The 21,508-nt window shown below is 30.9% G+C and overlaps 1 protein-coding gene and 1 pseudogene across 3 annotated transcripts in view; one reads left to right on the forward strand and one right to left on the reverse strand.

The window, feature by feature from the left end:
- Nucleotides 1-1,552: 1,552 nt before the first annotated feature.
- The window catches only part of LOC145252464 (protein bicaudal C homolog 1-B-like), a 481,249-nt gene continuing 461,293 nt past the window's right edge, over nucleotides 1,553-21,508 (reverse strand). For all 3 annotated transcript variants that reach the window (XM_080111880.1, XM_080111881.1, XM_080111882.1), the window contains 6 exons: nucleotides 21,311-21,498; nucleotides 19,208-19,374; nucleotides 17,500-17,617; nucleotides 16,215-16,360; nucleotides 12,084-12,183; nucleotides 1,553-2,342 (listed from right to left, as the gene is read on the reverse strand). In XM_080111880.1, the coding sequence (XP_079968006.1) occupies nucleotides 2,188-2,342; nucleotides 12,084-12,183; nucleotides 16,215-16,360; nucleotides 17,500-17,617; nucleotides 19,208-19,374; nucleotides 21,311-21,498 (874 nt within the window). In that variant the 3' untranslated portion in view covers nucleotides 1,553-2,187. The remainder of the gene's footprint in view (nucleotides 2,343-12,083; nucleotides 12,184-16,214; nucleotides 16,361-17,499; nucleotides 17,618-19,207; nucleotides 19,375-21,310; nucleotides 21,499-21,508) is intronic.
- LOC145253023 (U2 spliceosomal RNA) lies at nucleotides 20,333-20,470 on the forward strand (annotated as a pseudogene).

Below are 21,508 nucleotides of genomic sequence, written 5' to 3' on the forward strand. Positions count from 1 at the left end.
TATATAAATCTAATAAAACCAAGGCTCATTTTAGTAAACTGTCTCTGTAGAACCTTTTCTTTTTTTTTTTTAAGACTAACATAAATTGAAGGGGGAAACCTTTGAACTAACATGGAAGTGAACCGGATAGAAAAAGTCAGATAGCAAGTCAGACATCCCCCCTCACCATCTAAAATGATTTGGGGGGGGGGGAAAAAAATCTGATTATTGTCCAGAATTCCCACCATATTTGAAAACAAACGAAAAAAAAAAGAAAAATCTGTATCATGTAAATATCATATTCCAAAAATCACATAAATTGATCAAGTACTTTTTTTTTATATATAAAGAAAATCATTTTTAAGCGGTTAGTAAGAATTTCTAAGCATTAAAATGTGAATCTAGTATGTATGAATTATTGTCGAGTTATCTCCCCTTTATTTCTTGAGATATTTTTCAAGATGCCAGGTGAGGGAATTACTTCTCGGATACTCATAAAATTTGATTTTCTTATATAAAAATAAAACTACTTGAACAAATTACGTGATTTTTGGGGTATGATGTTTTTGTTTCCTCATTGTTATGCATATCATTTTTCTTTATTTTTTGGTTTTTAATAAAGGGAAAATTCTGGGCAAGAACCAAAAGTCCTCCATCCTGCAAAAAAAAAAAAAAGTCAGCACTGAGTATATCTTTTCTTTAAGTCAATAAAAATAATAGATATTTATATAAATATATTTCTGTAGAAATATATTTTCTTATAATATATATTAATCCTTATTTAAGAAGCTCAATGTAATTACAGAGCAATATAGAGAATAAATGACAAAATATTTGCAGCTTCTCTTCCAATTTTCGGATTTTAATCATGTCAAATCACACTTCATTTCCTTTTGACGGATTAATTGTTGCTATTTCTTCTGATGAGTTAAGGGCATAATAGATTCAGTGAGTGATATAATAATTAAGTGATTGATTTTGCACTACGAAACAGATAGTCAAGAATTGTATAAGGCAACTGAATTAAAGGAATAAATTATAAGATGGTCAATATCATGAATTTTGGAATATAACATTCTGTCATTTATTCTCTCTCTCTTTTATATATATATTTATATATAAAATTACATTACCCATCCTAGGGAAGGTAAAAATATTTCATATACATAGTGTAAAGTACCTGTTCTACAGAGGGTACAATTATTTCATATATGTGTTGTCTAATACCTGTCCTAGGCTAAGTAGAATATTCTTTTGCTCAGGATAGCAAATGATACTTAAACATCAAAAATTCTTCAATATCCAAAAAATAACAAGTATGTTCAAACGCAAATTCATTTTTCTCTTTGTTTTATAAGGTCCCGAGCAACGCCGGGTAGCTCTGCTAGTCTATATATAAAAACTTAAATTACTGACATAATTTTACATGAATATAAACACTGAAAACACTGGTAAAACATAATCTCATTCTCGTAATTTTTGATTTCAGTTGATTACATTCTGCTAACATTCACTTAAAGTCTTGCATAGCTTCAAAGATCTTTTTCAAACGTTAGTTTAAAAGAAGAGACAGTTTATGAAAAATTAACCCGTTTTTATTGGCCGTCTAAAACTTTTGTACCCATCAAATATGTTAAAATAAATGTTTGTTTTTGTTTTTGACACTTGTTCAGAACTTCCAACGAAAAACAAACATAAATAAAAACTTGTATGATGAACGTACCTGTAACAGGGAAAAAATATCGTATTCCAAAAATCATATAAATTAATCAAGTAGTTTTATTTTTATAAAGAAAATGATTTTTAAGCTAATTTGAGTTTTTTCTAATGCCCTCCCTCCCATGTTAAGAATAGCTTTCTAAAATCTCACAAAGAGTTTATTTGGAGTTATCTCTCTTGTACCTTCAGACTATTTTCAAGAAGGTATCATGAGATCACTGCTTAACCATAAAATTGGATTTCTTATTCAAAAATAAAACTGCTTGATTAATTTGTGATTTTTGGTGTATGATATTTTTTTCTGTCGCAGGCGCATAGATCATGCAGATTTTTTTTATTTTCGTTTTTTGTCATGGCGGAGAGGGAGTTTTGAGTCAAGCACCTTTTCTTTTAAGAAAAAAATGTATATAAATGTATGTGTGCGATGCAATTATTTTGGTTTTGCCGTCTGCAGATGTTCTGTGTATTGACATGAACACTACCAGAACTCTACCATCGTCCACTTAGACTACCCATATCCACTCGCGGATTGTCCATCCATGATGTAGCCTCGTTTGCCGGAAACGAGTTGTTCGTAGTAATGGTTGCTGTTGCTGCCACAGCCGTTGTCGTGGTGGTGGGTTGTGATTTTTGGTGATTGAGGTCTGAAACAAAAAAAAAAAACACTCGATGATAAGTATATGTTAATATACAAAAATGCATATGACACCAATACTTCATGGGAGGCTAAGTGATTAATGACACAGACTGCTGACCTCAGCGTCCAAAGTTTGTACAGTTGGTTTCACAATAACACTTTTACTTACGACTAGTGAGGGGTACCTGGCGTTGCCCGGGTGTTTTTCGGGGTATGTGAAAAAAACCCGAAGCGTTGAGGACGCGCAGTTGGAAAATAGTAAAGTGTTTTAATAAAAACAGGTGCGCGTTTTTGATTGACGTGACGGCGATAGGTATTCAGCAGTTATTTTGTGCGGGACAGTTTTGAATAAATGGGTTTGTTTGTTTTTAAAAAGACACTCCCTGTTTATTAGGAGGAGCGAAGACGTAGTCGACATTGACCAAACTGGCTCTGGGTCTGTGATTAGAGTCGAGGTTCGCTTTTTTTGTGCCGATGCGGGAAATGTGGCATAATTAACATTTGAAAGTCAATAAAATTAAATAGAGAGGCGAGCTCCGTGGATAATTCGTAGATATTACAATTTATAGATGATATAAAAAGTTTTAAAAAATTGTGAAGCGAGCAAGCGCTTCTTTGAAAGAAGTCTTTCATGGACATCGAGGAAAAGCGAACATACATACATACATACATTTTCGCTTTTATATTTATAGATGTTCGCAACTTCTGTGTACGGAGTTCATACAGATTTTCAATGTCTCAAGGACTTTTTAAGGCTTTTCAAAGTTTTCAAGGCTTTCTCCAGACAAAATTTCATATATACGATGATATAATAAACGAGAAAAAATTAATAATTCACAACAGAAAAGTCAATTCCATGAAGTAATTTTAAAAGATCACACAGTTATTTACATGAAGTTCTCAAGGACTTTTTAAGGCTTTTCAAAGTTTTCTCCAGACAAAATTTCATATATACGATGATATAATAAACGAGAAAAAATTAATAATTCACAACAGAAAAGTCAATTCCATGAAGTAATTTTAAAAGATCACACAGTTATTTACATGAAGTTCTCAAGGACTTTTTAAGGCTTTTCAAAGTTTTCTCCAGACAAAATTTCATATATACGATGATATAATAAACGAGAAAAAATTAATAATTCACAACAGAAAAGTCAATTCCATGAAGTAATTTTAAAAGATCACACAGTTATTTACATGAAGTTCTCAAGGACTTTTTAAGGCTTTTCAAAGTTTTCAAGGCTTTCTCCAGACAAAATTTCATATATACGATGATATAATAAACGAGAAAAAATTAATAATTCACAACAGAAAAGTCAATTCCATGAAGTAATTTTAAAAGATCACACAGTTATTTACATGAAGTTCTCAAGGACTTTTTAAGGCTTTTCAAAGTTTTCAAGGCTTTCTCCAGACAAAATTTCATATATACGATGATATAATAAACGAGAAAAAATTAATAATTCACAACAGAAAAGTCAATTCCATGAAGTAATTTTAAAAGATCACACAGTTATTTACATGAAGTTCTCAAGGACTTTTTAAGGCTTTTCAAAGTTTTCTCCAGACAAAATTTCATATATACGATGATATAATAAACGAGAAAAAATTAATAATTCACAACAGAAAAGTCAATTCCATGAAGTAATTTTAAAAGATCACACAGTTATTTACATGAAGTTCTCAAGGACTTTTTAAGGCTTTTCAAAGTTTTCAAGGCTTTCTCCAGACAAAATTTCATATATACGATGATATAATAAACGAGAAAAAATTAATAATTCACAACAGAAAAGTCAATTCCATGAAGTAATTTTAAAAGATCACACAGTTATTTACATGAAGTTCTCAAGGACTTTTTAAGGCTTTTCAAAGTTTTCAAGGCTTTCTCCAGACAAAATTTCATATATACGATGATATAATAAACGAGAAAAAATTAATAATTCACAACAGAAAAGTCAATTCCATGAAGTAATTTTAAAAGATCACACAGTTATTTACATGAAGTTCTCAAGGACTTTTTAAGGCTTTTCAAAGTTTTCAAGGCTTTCTCCAGACAAAATTTCATATATACGATGATATAATAAACGAGAAAAAATTAATAATTCACAACAGAAAAGTCAATTCCATGAAGTAATTTTAAAAGATCACACAGTTATTTACATGAAGTTCTCAAGGACTTTTTAAGGCTTTTCAAAGTTTTCTCCAGACAAAATTTCATATATACGATGATATAATAAACGAGAAAAAATTAATAATTCACAACAGAAAAGTCAATTCCATGAAGTAATTTTAAAAGATCACACAGTTATTTACATGAAGTTCTCAAGGACTTTTTAAGGCTTTTCAAAGTTTTCAAGGCTTTCTCCAGACAAAATTTCATATATACGATGATATAATAAACGAGAAAAAATTAATAATTCACAACAGAAAAGTCAATTCCATGAAGTAATTTTAAAAGATCACACAGTTATTTACATGAAGTTCTCAAGGACTTTTTAAGGCTTTTCAAAGTTTTCAAGGCTTTCTCCAGACAAAATTTCATATATACGATGATATAATAAACGAGAAAAAATTAATAATTCACAACAGAAAAGTCAATTCCATGAAGTAATTTTAAAAGATCACACAGTTATTTACATGAAGTTCTCAAGGACTTTTTAAGGCTTTTCAAAGTTTTCAAGGCTTTCTCCAGACAAAATTTCATATATACGATGATATAATAAACGAGAAAAAATTAATAATTCACAACAGAAAAGTCAATTCCATGAAGTAATTTTAAAAGATCACACAGTTATTTACATGAAGTTCTCAAGGACTTTTTAAGGCTTTTCAAAGTTTTCTCCAGACAAAATTTCATATATACGATGATATAATAAACGAGAAAAAATTAATAATTCACAACAGAAAAGTCAATTCCATGAAGTAATTTTAAAAGATCACACAGTTATTTACATGAAGTTCTCAAGGACTTTTTAAGGCTTTTCAAAGTTTTCAAGGCTTTCTCCAGACAAAATTTCATATATACGATGATATAATAAACGAGAAAAAATTAATAATTCACAACAGAAAAGTCAATTCCATGAAGTAATTTTAAAAGGTCACACAGTTATTTACATAAAGTTTTCAAGGCTTTCTCCAGACAAAATTTCATATATACGATGATATAATAAACGAGAAAAAATTAATAATTCACAACAGAAAAGTCAATTCCATGAAGTAATTTTAAAAGATCACACAGTTATTTACATGAAGTTCTCAAGGACTTTTTAAGGCTTTTCAAAGTTTTCAAGGCTTTCTCCAGACAAAATTTCATATATACGATGATATAATAAACGAGAAAAAATTAATAATTCACAACAGAAAAGTCAATTCCATGAAGTAATTTTAAAAGATCACACAGTTATTTACATGAAGTTCTCAAGGACTTTTTAAGGCTTTTCAAAGTTTTCAAGGCTTTCTCCAGACAAAATTTCATATATACGATGATATAATAAACGAGAAAAAATTAATAATTCACAACAGAAAAGTCAATTCCATGAAGTAATTTTAAAAGATCACACAGTTATTTACATGAAGTTCTCAAGGACTTTTTAAGGCTTTTCAAAGTTTTCTCCAGACAAAATTTCATATATACGATGATATAATAAACGAGAAAAAATTAATAATTCACAACAGAAAAGTCAATTCCATGAAGTAATTTTAAAAGATCACACAGTTATTTACATGAAGTTCTCAAGGACTTTTTAAGGCTTTTCAAAGTTTTCAAGGCTTTCTCCAGACAAAATTTCATATATACGATGATATAATAAACGAGAAAAAATTAATAATTCACAACAGAAAAGTCAATTCCATGAAGTAATTTTAAAAGGTCACACAGTTATTTACATAAAGTTTTCAAGGCTTTCTCCAGACAAAATTTCATATATACGATGATATAATAAACGAGAAAAAATTAATAATTCACAACAGAAAAGTCAATTCCATGAAGTAATTTTAAAAGATCACACAGTTATTTACATGAAGTTCTCAAGGACTTTTTAAGGCTTTTCAAAGTTTTCAAGGCTTTCTCCAGACAAAATTTCATATATACGATGATATAATAAACGAGAAAAAATTAATAATTCACAACAGAAAAGTCAATTCCATGAAGTAATTTTAAAAGATCACACAGTTATTTACATGAAGTTCTCAAGGACTTTTTAAGGCTTTTCAAAGTTTTCTCCAGACAAAATTTCATATATACGATGATATAATAAACGAGAAAAAATTAATAATTCACAACAGAAAAGTCAATTCCATGGAGTAATTTTAAAAGATCACACAGTTATTTACATGAAGTTCTCAAGGACTTTTTAAGGCTTTTCAAAGTTTTCTCCAGACAAAATTTCATATATACGATGATATAATAAACGAGAAAAAATTAATAATTCACAACAGAAAAGTCAATTCCATGAAGTAATTTTAAAAGATCACACAGTTATTTACATGAAGTTCTCAAGGACTTTTTAAGGCTTTTCAAAGTTTTCTCCAGACAAAATTTCATATATACGATGATATAATAAACGAGAAAAAATTAATAATTCACAACAGAAAAGTCAATTCCATGAAGTAATTTTAAAAGGTCACACAGTTATTTACATGAAGTTCTCAAGGACTTTTTAAGGCTTTTCAAAGTTTTCTCCAGACAAAATTTCATATATACGATGATATAATAAACGAGAAAAAATTAATAATTCACAACAGAAAAGTCAATTCCATGAAGTAATTTTAAAAGGTCACACAGTTATTTACATGAAGTTCTCAAGGACTTTTTAAGGCTTTTCAAAGTTTTCTCCAGACAAAATTTCATATATACGATGATATAATAAACGAGAAAAAATTAATAATTCACAACAGAAAAGTCAATTCCATGAAGTAATTTTAAAAGGTCACACAGTTATTTACATGAAGTTCTCAAGGACTTTTTAAGGCTTTTCAAAGTTTTCTCCAGACAAAATTTCATATATACGATGATATAATAAACGAGAAAAAATTAATAATTCACAACAGAAAAGTCAATTCCATGAAGTAATTTTAAAAGATCACACAGTTATTTACATGAAGTTCTCAAGGACTTTTTAAGGCTTTTCAAAGTTTTCAAGGCTTTCTCCAGACAAAATTTCATATATACGATGATATAATAAACGAGAAAAAATCAATAATTCACAACAGAAAAGTCAATTCCATGAAGTAATTTTAAAAGATCACACAGTTATTTACATGAAGTTCTCAAGGACTTTTTAAGGCTTTTCAAAGTTTTCAAGGCTTTCTCCAGACAAAATTTCATATATACGATGATATAATAAACGAGAAAAAATTAATAATTCACAACAGAAAAGTCAATTCCATGAAGTAATTTTAAAAGATCACACAGTTATTTACATGAAGTTCTCAAGGACTTTTTAAGGCTTTTCAAAGTTTTCAAGGCTTTCTCCAGACAAAATTTCATATATACGATGATATAATAAACGAGAAAAAATTAATAATTCACAACAGAAAAGTCAATTCCATGAAGTAATTTTAAAAGATCACACAGTTATTTACATGAAGTTCTCAAGGACTTTTTAAGGCTTTTCAAAGTTTTCTCCAGACAAAATTTCATATATACGATGATATAATAAACGAGAAAAAATTAATAATTCACAACAGAAAAGTCAATTCCATGAAGTAATTTTAAAAGATCACACAGTTATTTACATGAAGTTCTCAAGGACTTTTTAAGGCTTTTCAAAGTTTTCAAGGCTTTCTCCAGACAAAATTTCATATATACGATGATATAATAAACGAGAAAAAATTAATAATTCACAACAGAAAAGTCAATTCCATGAAGTAATTTTAAAAGGTCACACAGTTATTTACATAAAGTTTTCAAGGCTTTCTCCAGACAAAATTTCATATATACGATGATATAATAAACGAGAAAAAATTAATAATTCACAACAGAAAAGTCAATTCCATGAAGTAATTTTAAAAGATCACACAGTTATTTACATGAAGTTCTCAAGGACTTTTTAAGGCTTTTCAAAGTTTTCAAAGTTTTCTCCAGACAAAATTTCATATATACGATGATATAATAAACGAGAAAAAATTAATAATTCACAACAGAAAAGTCAATTCCATGGAGTAATTTTAAAAGATCACACAGTTATTTACATGAAGTTCTCAAGGACTTTTTAAGGCTTTTCAAAGTTTTCTCCAGACAAAATTTCATATATACGATGATATAATAAACGAGAAAAAATTAATAATTCACAACAGAAAAGTCAATTCCATGAAGTAATTTTAAAAGATCACACAGTTATTTACATGAAGTTCTCAAGGACTTTTTAAGGCTTTTCAAAGTTTTCTCCAGACAAAATTTCATATATACGATGATATAATAAACGAGAAAAAATTAATAATTCACAACAGAAAAGTCAATTCCATGAAGTAATTTTAAAAGATCACACAGTTATTTACATGAAGTTCTCAAGGACTTTTTAAGGCTTTTCAAAGTTTTCTCCAGACAAAATTTCATATATACGATGATATAATAAACGAGAAAAAATTAATAATTCACAACAGAAAAGTCAATTCCATGAAGTAATTTTAAAAGGTCACACAGTTATTTACATGAAGTTCTCAAGGACTTTTTAAGGCTTTTCAAAGTTTTCTCCAGACAAAATTTCATATATACGATGATATAATAAACGAGAAAAAATTAATAATTCACAACAGAAAAGTCAATTCCATGAAGTAATTTTAAAAGGTCACACAGTTATTTACATGAAGTTCTCTAACGCACAACAAAACTAATCATTTACAGTTTTCATTTTTGTGTTTAATACCAACCATGTGCGATTTCAAGGCACTTTCACTCATTTTGCTCAAAACAAATGTCTTTTTACACAACAATATGTTTTAGATTTGGTTATTATTTTCCCCATTGTAGATTGATCTACGCTGTGTTCATTTTTACTTTCAAATTTTGAATTTCTGGTTTTGTGGATACAAGAATTACGTTCCTTTATCCAGAAACTATCAGGAGCTAGTTTCATGACAATCCACAATAATACAACACAATTTCAGAAAAATATTTTTATTAATACTTAAAAAATAATTTATTTCAATTTTACTTTTAATATTTTGATACAAATTTTTACTGGACATAAAGAATACGATTTTCAAGACATTTTTCATATTTTCAATAATTTTTCAAGGTAATAATAGAAATTTCAAGGCAAAAATTAAAATTCAAGGACTTTTCAAGACTTGGCAAACCCTGATGTATATCGTTGAATCATCACAGAATTTTCAACTGAATCTTTTATTAAATCCAAGTTGATATCACACTCTCGTTCCATCAGCTAATGAAGTCGCAATTGTTTTTTAATATTACCCGATCTGAGGATTGAACCCTGAACCTTCAGAATGTGACTTATATTTAAATTTTACCTCGTACTCTATTCTTTAGGGCATGAGTTCTGGCTAACAGAATGAGAACATGCTACCATCGTGGATTAACTAAATGGTTCTGTTCGAGTTTGAGTACAGATTCCCGAAGAAGGTCGAAGGTTACATCAGACGAAACATTGTGAAAATAACACGAGAACAATAATCTAAATAATCGGAAAAAAAAATTACAATGCGTTCCATAAATGTGAGATTATCGAGAAAAGCTTGCGATGAATTTTTTAAAGGAAATGAAAGGCCTACATATATGCTTTTAAATATTTAATCATTTTGGTGTGAAATCTTTTCCTAATATTACCACTAGTAGGGCTACCTGATGTTGCTCGGAACCATATAATATTAAATAGAACTTAAATAATGTAACATCTTATTTTAAAATTTCTATCTCCTCCAGCTGTCTTTGTTTCTTTCTTTTTCCCTATCCTCCTCTTATCTTTTCCGTAACTTTTTACCTTTCACTCCTCTCACTTATTTGTGATAAAATGTCATTCAGCATTCCAGCAGCTTCATCACTTTTATAGTTCCTTGGTCTAAGATCCGGTATTTTCATGAGGATAAAAGTGTAGTATCTGTGTATATTTATGATCTGGTATTTTAGTGACAATCAAAGTGCATTATCTCTGTATATATTTTTGATTCAATAAAACAATTTTCAAATTTTGGTTTATCTTAAGTAGGGTAGCCCCTGGAGTGAATGTGGTATTGTGGTAACTGAGATGGTTTTAGTTAAGAGTAAGATAGACAATTTTAAGTATTTGTGACTCATGGGTTAAAACAATATATTTGCTAAGTTGGAGAAAGAAAGGATTAGGGTGAAAATTCCTATCCAACAATTTACACAGTTCTAACTAGATCTGTGTAAATTGAACATATGATCATTTTGAAATTATCTAAATTTATATTTAAACAATGCAAGACTCCAAAATATTGTATTTTTTTTTCATTTTGTTGTGATAAAAAAAAAACAGTTTAGGAATCAAGATAATCTTTCTTCAAAAAAGTTTAAGAAAAATTGTTGAATAAAGGAATTTGGATATTTTGCACACACACGTTCCAGGTTAGCAAAGAACAAAGAAAATACCAGGTCAGACTTTGTACACACACATTGACCTCTGATGGAACAAAGGAAGAAATTGTCCATAAAAGCAAGCGATTTGATAAACACAGAGAGAGACGCATGATTGTTACATCATTAGCTCATCAATCCCAACCTCCAACCTCCAACCCTTGCTCTACAACCGCTGACAAGCAAACTAATAAATAAATAAATACAGTTTTGCTATGAAACCATCTTGAGTGTATATACTTACTAGCAGCACACATTTTTGTAGAAATGCAACAAACATGATTATGTATACGTGACGGCAATAAACACATATTGTTACAGAGAGAACCGACAACAAAAGATGTACACACCTACACAGACAGAAAAATAAGTCATGTTATAGTTTCAAAGAAAGTCCGGTGCTTCTACAAAATTAGGACGAGATTTTGTAGTCAATAAATGGAGTTTTTAGATAAAAAACAACGGTTTCAACTGATTCTTTTTTTTTTTTTTTTTTTTTGTCAATTCTAATAAATTTCAATGGTAGCTTCCAAATTATGCAGTCGAAATTACCTGAATTTTACTGAATTATTAAAGAAATAACTCTTTTAATCGTGTTAGCAGGTGAAAAATTGCCGCCATCTTGTTTTTATAAAATGAAGCGAAATGAAACCATAAACAAGGGAAGTAACTAAATTTTTAATATGACCAACGCAAAACAAATAACAAAATAAACATAACATTTATACAGTGTTTCTGAGTCTGGTTTTCATTTAAGATTTTTTCATAATTGTTTAATATAAAAATAACTGTCCGCGTAAAAATTAAATAACGTAAAAATAACATAGATACAAATTTTTTGCAATTATTGAATTGCATTCCTTGTGACTCTCCTGTGTCTTACATAAGTATACACGATTGTGTTCTTCAAATTCGATTTTTTTTAATAAAAAAATTTTCTACCTTATTGCTTTTTGTAATTTTGGGATATAATCATCTTAAAAATACGGGGAATACGTAGATACCATTGTTTTCATGTGAAATTCAGTTTTACGATTTCTGAAATCTTGTCCCAATAGTGTAGAAGTACAAAATGTCCTTTTTAGATCCAGCTTATCCTCCAAAGATTTAAGAAAAAAAATGTTGAAGAAAGAAATGCAGGTATTTAACGCATTCCTATTCCGATTCTTTATACAAAAAAAGTTTCTTTACCTGTAATTGCTAGCAACATTTTTCTTCGTGCGCCAAATGTTGAGATGCCTAACATTCGCAAGTCATTGTCATTCATAGTCATAAAAGTTGGAAGGTCAATCTGAAAATTTTAAGAAAAAAATGAAAATAAAAAAATGCATACTTGTACAGAAAAAAAAAATCTGTGTGATATATGTACCACATACATAAAGAAAACATTGTACACCAAAAATCGTGTAAATTTATCAAATTATTTAAGAAAGTCAAATTTTACGGCTCAACGACAAGCAACGATCTCGTGATGCCATCTTGAAAACAGTCTAAAAGAATAAAGATCTTTCTTTTTCTTTTTCATGAGAGGAGTCATAGATTGCACCAAAAAATAAATTCAACAAAAACGAACAACAGTACTCGCAAGTTCAAGTCCTTGTGTCCTACATCTCTTATCTATCCATGGATAAAATAGGTTGGTTGGTTGTTTTTGTTTTACGGCATATCAACCCTTTTCGGGTTATTTAATGCCGAATCCAAAGATTTTGAAGAAAAAATTTTTAATAGAATATATTTGTTGTTTTCAAGTCGGTTTCTATTTAACCCATAGTTGCAACCCTAACAGGTACTACCACTCCGGGTCAGAGTGGACCTGGGAGCAATGGTAATTAAAGGGTGGCTCCACACTCTCCAAAGCTCGCAAGCTAGGACCTCACAACTGGATATAGTTTAAGGTCATATCCAGGACCCCCATTGACGGACTTTTACCCTCTGCAGGGAGGCAGTCGGTGTATTCTAATGCCCCACCGACAGGGCCGGATAAAATAGGATATACTAGACGTTCTTTCTGGCTTTGGTAGGAAGGAAAAATCTAGAAGAGCTACCTAGAAGTGAAAGTTACAAATAAGATGCTGTACTGGTTTTCAGGTTCTGTCTGTTTGTTTGTCTCGGAAAAAACAAAATTGAAAATTCAGCAAAAAGTCAAATCTGCAGGCTAAAACATAGCCGTCTTAAACTGTCCCCCATAATAAAATTTTGTACATTTCATTAATCATTTTTAAATTCTTTATTTTTAATGCAATCACTAACTCACAGATGTAATGTTGCTAGTCTCAGTCTTTTTTTATGGCATGTGTTCTTCTGAATTGTCTGATATATTTCCTGCTTCCTTTATCTCAGCTCATTTCTCATTGATCTAGTGGTCTTCTATTAATTTGCTGTTTTGATACCTCAGTGTAATACAGCTTCTTATTCTAAGAACTTATTTCCAACAACTGCAGGCTTGTGGAACTCTCTTCCTGCTAACTGTTTTCCTCCCATCTAGAGCTGGTTCTTTCAAGACTAAGGTCAATAGGCATCCCCTGTCTATGTGATAATCGTCTTTCGTTTTTGTTAGATTTGCTTCTACAGAGAGGAAAATGAGTGTGTAGGAAAGAAATTTCTAACAATATATAAACATGAGGGTTGGTCATAAGGACTATTTATATAAAAAAAACAAAAACATTTTAATTGAATAATAGATGAAACTGATCTTATGCTTGTGCTCTAGACATTTTCATATTTTATACTGAAAACAGAGACATCAATGTTGGCAATATACATCAATGTAATATGTGAAAGACACTACAATCTTTTTGATTAACAAAATCTCTGAAGAAAACAGATGTGGTTGAGATATGGTGAATTATCTAGTTCTAATGTTTCACACTCGTTCAGTTTTACTTTAATTTAAAAAAATCTTTTTTTGGTACTTGTACAGTTTAGTCAAGACATTAAAAAATGAAAATACCAAAAAAAGTTTGAATTGTACGTATCCGTTATGGGACGAAGTTCTCTGAAAAAAAATTTCACTTAATTTCATCAAGTAGTTTGGTTTGTTGTTTTACAGCGAAAAAAAATTTATTATGATACCGAGCAAAATGTTCGATTTTTAGGAAGAAAAGCTAGTATTTAGAGATGGAGGGGTGTCAGCGCTTTAACTGGAGTTATCTCCCTTTGTCATTTCTAAAATTCAAACAATTTTTTTTTTAAATCCAATATGACTGCCTTCAATGCGCTGGCATAAAAACGGGTTTTTCCGCTGTAAAAAAAAAATACTTGATAAAATTAAGTGAATTTTTTTTTGGTGAACTTTGTTCTATAACGGATACGTACAATTTAAACTTTTCGATATTTTCATTTTTTAATGTCTTGACTAAACTCTACAAGTACCAAAAATTGTTGCCCAAAAACTTTACATGCGTATATGTAAGGTTAGAATATGTTTGTACACCAAAATTTATGCAAATTTATCCAGTATTATTATGATGAATGTGTGTTGAATTATGTCACTTGGCTGACTTGTAAGCAAAAAATGGTGGGTTAGGGTTAGGGTTAGGGTTAGGTTTCAATGTTCAAATGTGCTTGTTGTTGTTTTTTTTTGGGGGGGGGAAATATACTTGATGCATTTGAATAATTTTTGGGGTATTGTCTTTTTTTAAACTAAACACAAAAGTACATGATAAAATTTGTGTGCCATTTTGACTTTCTTTTTACGAATAAGCGCCATTTATTTCTAAACATAAATTTCTCCAGAGTTTATTTATTTTATTTTTTAATTAAAGAAAAGTTGGGGGTTTTTGTTGTCTATAATTACCTCTATATTAAAAAACAAAAAAAAAAAAAAAAATTTGGTGTACCGATGAAGAAACAAAAATATCATATTCAAAAATTATGTAAATTAATTAAGTAGTTTTATATTTTATAAAGAAAACCATTTTTAAGTGATTAATGGAAATTCATAGGCATTACAACTTAAATCTCAGAAATATGAATTGTTCAGTTATCTCTCTTTGTTTTTGTCTGATGCTTTTTTTTTTTTTTTTTTTTACATAGGCTTTGTCTGATGCTTATTTCCAGACAAGACGGACGCTTTTTCAGCTCTTCATAAAATTTGATTTTTTTATTCAAATTATGTAATTTTTAGAATATGGTATTTTTGATTTGTCGCAGGCAGGTACATCATACAGATTTTCCCTTTATTTTTTCATATTGATGGAATTCAGGACAAGAACATTTTTGTTTAATTTTTTAATATAAATATAAAATATTTGAAAGTAAAGTATCGGGTGGAACGATAAATTTGTTGCCCTAAAAAAAAAACAATATTACAGCTTTATTTTAAAACTTTTATTGAAAAAATCAATCCAGGTAACTTGATTATGTAGTAGAGCTGACATCTATTTAATGTAGCCGCCTTCAGCCTCAATCACCGCCTCTATACTGGTCCGGAACTGGGAGCATGCCTTTTTCACAAGTGACAGCAGAAGCTTGGCAGATGGCGGTGATCAGGTTGGATTTGGTGTTGTAGGAGGTTATGTTGGTGATGTTCTTCACATATAACCAAACGAAGTAGTCCAGCGAGTTCAGGTCGGGGAGGAAGGGAGCCAGTGAGAGAAGAGTACAAAGTCATAGCTCACTTTCTGAAGCCAAGCCTGGATCTTTTTGGACTTGTGGGCTAGTGCAGAGTCCTGCTGCCACACCCAGGGTCTGCCAGCGGTCACCTGATTGCACCAGGGAATCACCACACTCTTCAGCACATCCAGGTTCACTTTGGTGTTGATTTTCAAGCTGACTTCAAAGATGTAAGATGGCATAATGTGACCCTTACTTGAAATCATACGAAAGATCATAACCGTGGCTGGAAACTTTGTTGAGCTGTGCACTCAAGCGTTGAACCATCCGGATTTGCATTTTGAGGGTGCTAGCAATGGTCCTGTTGTCATAATTTGGATCAGTAGAGAGCATGGGGTGTACAGTGGCGCATCTCCAATCTCGCTCGTTGAACATAATGTCATTTTCAGACATAATAGAAGGCTCCTATCGCTCTGGGGATTTGTACACAACTCGCCAACTAGTAGATGGTCTGCAACAAAATAAAAGAAAACTGGTTTTCATCAAACGGAAATGGAATCATGTCGTCTTTTCTGTGGCAACAATTTTATCGTTCCGTGTATAGAATTATTCATATTTGTTTGTCCATTATCATCTTTCACTCACACATGCATATATATATATACATACAATACATATATATATATATATATATATATATATATATATATATATATATATATATATATATGTATGTATGTAAATTAAATAATAAAATAAATATTTTACTTCTTGTTGTTGGAAGACATCTGTGTATTTGCCAAGGCCAAGTTTACTAAATAATTCGGCCAGGTCAGTCTCGGATGACCAGACCAGCGTCTTGGTGGGGAGGGTGCCGCTGTCCGCGTGGTTACTATTGCTTAAACCAAACTCAACTGAAAAGATAAAAACAGAAAAATTAATTGTATGTTAGTAGAGGTCACTTAATAATAGAAGGTCAAGGAAAATTGAGATAGCAATTGGGATGAAATGATAAGAGTTGAACCATACTCCTCATCCTGTTTGATTTAATGCCTGTTTTATATGCTAGTGTGTGTTAGGAAGATTTTAGAAATTGACTGTCAAACTCAAAATCTACACTTATCATGTATTCCTTGGCCTTCCCTGCCAATTCAACTGTTCTACCTGTAATACTAAGCCAAAGACTCTCTTTTGATGCTATCAGACCAATTTGTGTGAAGATACTGGATTTGTGGCCTAAAATGCACCAAACATTAACATTATTTTTATTTCATCACCTTTGCAAAACTCAATCATGTTCTGCAAAGTAAAATTTCCCGATATAAAAATAAAAGCAAACCAAACACCATGAATAAATATTTGAAGATATACAAAACTATTTTTCCATTACATTTGCCATTAAATAACCAGAAAATGTTTGATATGCCATTAAATAACCAGAAAATGTTTGATATGCCATTAAATAACCAGAAAATGTTTGATATGCCATTAAATAAAACAAACTAGCTCCATTATAATAAGATGAAAAATGCAATTCATTTTTGAATTTTGCCGAATCTATTATGTTTTCATGCTTGTTTGTAAAATTAAAACTTTAATGACATAAACGTCTGGCAGATAAGCATCTTTCCACATGCTGCCATCTTTATTTACCTTTTTTTCTTCTTCCAGTACTTGTTCATGAAATATCATGTACCCTCTAATGTTTGGTCAAGAAAAATAAAGATATTAGATATTCTTTCCTTTTTGCTAGTATAACTCCTCCAAAAATGAAAACAAAAAATACTTCCAGTGAGCTAAAGTTCACTTGTGTCTTTCTTTCCCTGCAACATACCTCCCTTATCACAATGAGTACACATGTTTGATCGACTCTTCCCGTGATCGACAGAATATCACAAAATTTGATGCAATCATTATTTTGCTATTACAACAAAATTGTTAACACCAATGACAAATCCTCAAATTCCTACATAAAATGAATAAATAATGCTCATAATAATAAATAATAATAAATAAATAATGTTCATATAATTTATGATAACAAATGACTTACATCTTTTACGTGAACTTGGATATTCCCACATAGGAGAAGGTGATGGCACTGTGGAGTTGACGGGTTTAGAGTCCTTCCAGAGGTCCCGGTTAATGTCTGGGAAATCAGACACTGGTTGCTGGAAAAAATTTAAAGAAAAAAAAAAGTTTCTTATAGTATAAGCAAATAAATATCTATCTAGCTATCTATCTATCTATCTACCTAGCTAGCTATTTATCTTTCTACACACACACACACACATATATATATATATACACATACATATGTGTGTGTGTGTTTGATTATAGAAAAATATATTTTTAATGTATATGTTCAATAAATATTTCTCCAAATTGCCACAATTAAGCTCAATAAAAATGAATTTACTATTTCAGTGCATATATATCGGAATTAAATATTCCAAATTAAAGATAACTCATATTACTTTATTAGTAGTATAATTCATCTTACACATGTTTCATTTGGAATGTTTACTTCCGATATATATGTATGTGTTATAGAAGGGCAGAAAAATATTGGTACTGCCAATTTCAAATCAGAACAAAGGAGATCAATATCTGGTTGCGAATGTCGGACTCTCTTTAGCCGTTTGTTTGGATTTGAAACTGATGGTACCAATATCATTCTGATATTCTGTAGCCCATATACGAATAAAACTGCTTTTATTTTTTAATTTTTCTTAATAATCAAGCAATCTGATGGAATTCTCTCCCACTAAACTTATATATATATATATATATATATATATATATATATATTTGTTACTTATGAGTCATCACTGATTAACACTAGAAGGCCACTCGAGGATAAGGGTTAATGATTATAAGGTGGTATTGTAATAATTGTTGATGGTGTAAATTCAATAGAATTTGATTATTTATGAGGACGGCTCAACAAGAACTTATTTACATTGGACTTGAAGGCTACCATGTTGTATTCAACCAGGAAGCAAACCAGCAGAACAGTGTTCCACAGGCAGGTAGTTCTGGGAAAGAAACTTTGTTCATAGAATCTGTGTTTAGATTTAGGTCACAGTTAGAGAGTGGGGTAAATCATATATAGTGGTTGTAGCTAGTGAAGCAGTTTTTGTGAAAGTTTGGCAAAGAAGAACCATAGGTTGGAGTTCAGTTAAGCACTTGCCATGAAAATAATGATATATAATATTATTATCTATATATCTATAAAAGTGAGAATGTGCGTATGCAAGGACACTTCTCAACCTATATACTCAACAAATTTTTGATCTACAGACTTGAAATTTGGTATATAGGATATTCAGACATGTGAAAACTTTTTAATTGGTTTTCATCCGGAATAAAAGGGCTGCTAAGAGGTCAAAAGTTAAAAGAATGAAAAGAATATTCTGTTGTCACAGCCCAAGTGATTATGCATATTTTCCTCTCTTCGTGTCAAAATATAATTAAAGACAGATAGTCTCTTGTTTGTGTGCGTGTTAAAACTAAAACATTTTATGTGTTAATTAATTTCTCTTTTTTCAACATCAATATGACTTGACATGTGAAACTTATTTAAAACAAACAAGGTATGTTTTTATTTGATTCCTAGTTTAATACTTAACTATTCATAATTAACCAGAAAACAAGGAGATATTTTTTCAATGGAATCTCATAAACCATAATTCAATTGAGTAATTAATCATTTTTAACTTTTTGACAAAAGATATAAAACAAAAAATTGATTTCTTTACCTCATATGGCATAATAAGATTATACTCATTATAGCTAGACGAGCGGTTTGATACGTTCTGTCCAAGACGATTCCGAATAGCCGACTCTGGCATTGACTTTGAGAATCCCATTCCTGACCAAGTGTTTGTAGGAACTCGAGATTCACCAACGGGCTTCTTTTGCATGGCTGAAAAAAAAAATAAATAAAATACCATTACATAGTAAAAATCTTAGAGAAATTTTGTGATTGCCATCCAGAAGTCCCCTTATATTAAAAAATAAAAAGTAAAGAAAAATCTGTATGATGTATGTACCCATAACGAAATGAAAATATAATATTCCCCCAAAAAAATTATGTGATCAAGTAGTTTTATTTTTAAATAAGATATCAAATTTTATGAGCATCGGATGAGTGATTGTCTTTCTTGCCATTTTGAAAAAAATGGCAAGAAAGACAATCACTCATCTGATGCTCATAAAAGAGTAAAGTCGCTAAAGACTCCAATTTTTACTTTAGTTACAAAGACCCTGCAACACTCCCCTCCCCAGATCTTATAGGGCCTTGTGCCTAAATTTGTTTTGTCTTTTGGAGATTTTACTTTTTTAAATTTTTTAATTTTATATTGGAATTTTTTTTATTGGAATTTTTTCTTTAAACGAAATAAATTAAATATAAAGATCAAAGTGTAGTATCTGTTCTGGCAGATACTGCAAGCAAAGACCATATGTGGGGTTTCCCCCACATATAAGACCTTGGTCAATGAAGGGGCAACCCTTCATACCAATTATCACTATCCAGCTCCCCTACTCCCTGGGGAGCTGGTCCCCATTTCCCCTTCACTCCTCACATTAAAAATCGACCTTGTGCCCAATTTGCTCGGTGGGGGAGCAAATAAATACAGCTTTTCTTGGCCTTTAGCAAGATCAAAGTGTAATATCTGTTCCGGCAGATACTGCAAGCAAAGACCATATGTGGGGGAAACCCTACATATATAAGACCTTGGTCAATGAAGGGGCAACCCTTCATACCAATTGTCACTATCCAGCTCCCCCACTCCCCGGGGAGTTGGTTCCCATTTCCCCTTCACTCCTCACATAAAAAATCGGCCTTGTGCCTAATTTGCTCGGTGGGGGAGCAAATAAATACCCTTTTCTCAGCCTTTTGGCCAAGATCAAAGTGTAGTATCTGTTTTTACTACATGCTGTACTTATGTTTGTAACTTTGTGATATAAAGTGGGGGATCACTTTTCTGTATTAATTTAATGTAAAATGATCACCCACTTTACAACCAGTTAGTCTCAAAGCCATTCAAGTCATTCTCCAGATTATTCAAGTTGTTTTTGAAGTTATCCAGTTATTTTTTAAGCATTCAAGTAATTCTTAAGGTAATTCAATTCATCCTTAAGTTTATTAAAGTCATTCTAAGTCATTTACTTTTTATTTATTTAAGTAATTTCAGCTCATTTTTCGGTCATTTTTATCTTTAAGAATTTCATGTCAATCCTACATTCATGCATTAATTCATTACACAAAAGCACGTGACAAATGGCTATCAACCTTGTTTTTATTTGAATTTGTTTTACCGCAAAATCTTCCACTGCTGTAATGATAAAATAAATATTTATTGATTTTAAATGACCAGTAAAACTAAAATCCCTTACAAGTGCTTTTTTGCGCTTTAGAAAATATCTGCACATTTAACGTGTTCTTATGGTAATTGGGAAAAATAACAACTTTATAGTTAAATATTTAGAGATGGGTGACCATTTGCGACTTTCAGGTGTGCTCTCCGCATTGTTTCCAGTCGTCCTGGTCTTTTCCGAACAGTGCCGATTCAGGAGAGGTGTGGTTGGAGATTGTGCAACCCTTGCCTCACAATTACACGCGCTACTGCCCCTACAGGTGGTATCCTTTGTCTTTCAAGACTGAACGGAAGCATGGAAATTTAGAGATTTATAAAGAATCAGAATTGAAATCAGGAATCATATCAGAATCACGAACAATATTGGAACCGTCCCATCACTAGTTGACTCACCTAACAAACTCGTTAACTTTTATTCTCAAGTAACTTTTCGGCCTTGATAAACAGTAAGTACATAAAAAACATTAAAAAAAAACTTACCTTTAGTGGCCAGCAATTTCCTCCGTTCATAGTCAACATCCGCCGATTGCTGAATGTTGTTGGGAAAGAAATTGTTGTTGCAACTGTTGTTGTGGCTGTTGTTGGCCGACCCCTTTTTCCGCTCACTACCTGGCGCCCGCTTATTCGACCCATCAGAATCATTCAACGAGTCAGTCGAACATTCATTGCTGAAAAGAA

The sequence above is a fragment of the Euprymna scolopes genome, chromosome 29 (genome assembly GCF_053919585.1).
Source record: "Euprymna scolopes isolate OS-2025 chromosome 29, ASM5391958v1, whole genome shotgun sequence".
Taxonomy (NCBI): Eukaryota; Metazoa; Mollusca; class Cephalopoda; order Sepiida; family Sepiolidae; genus Euprymna; species Euprymna scolopes.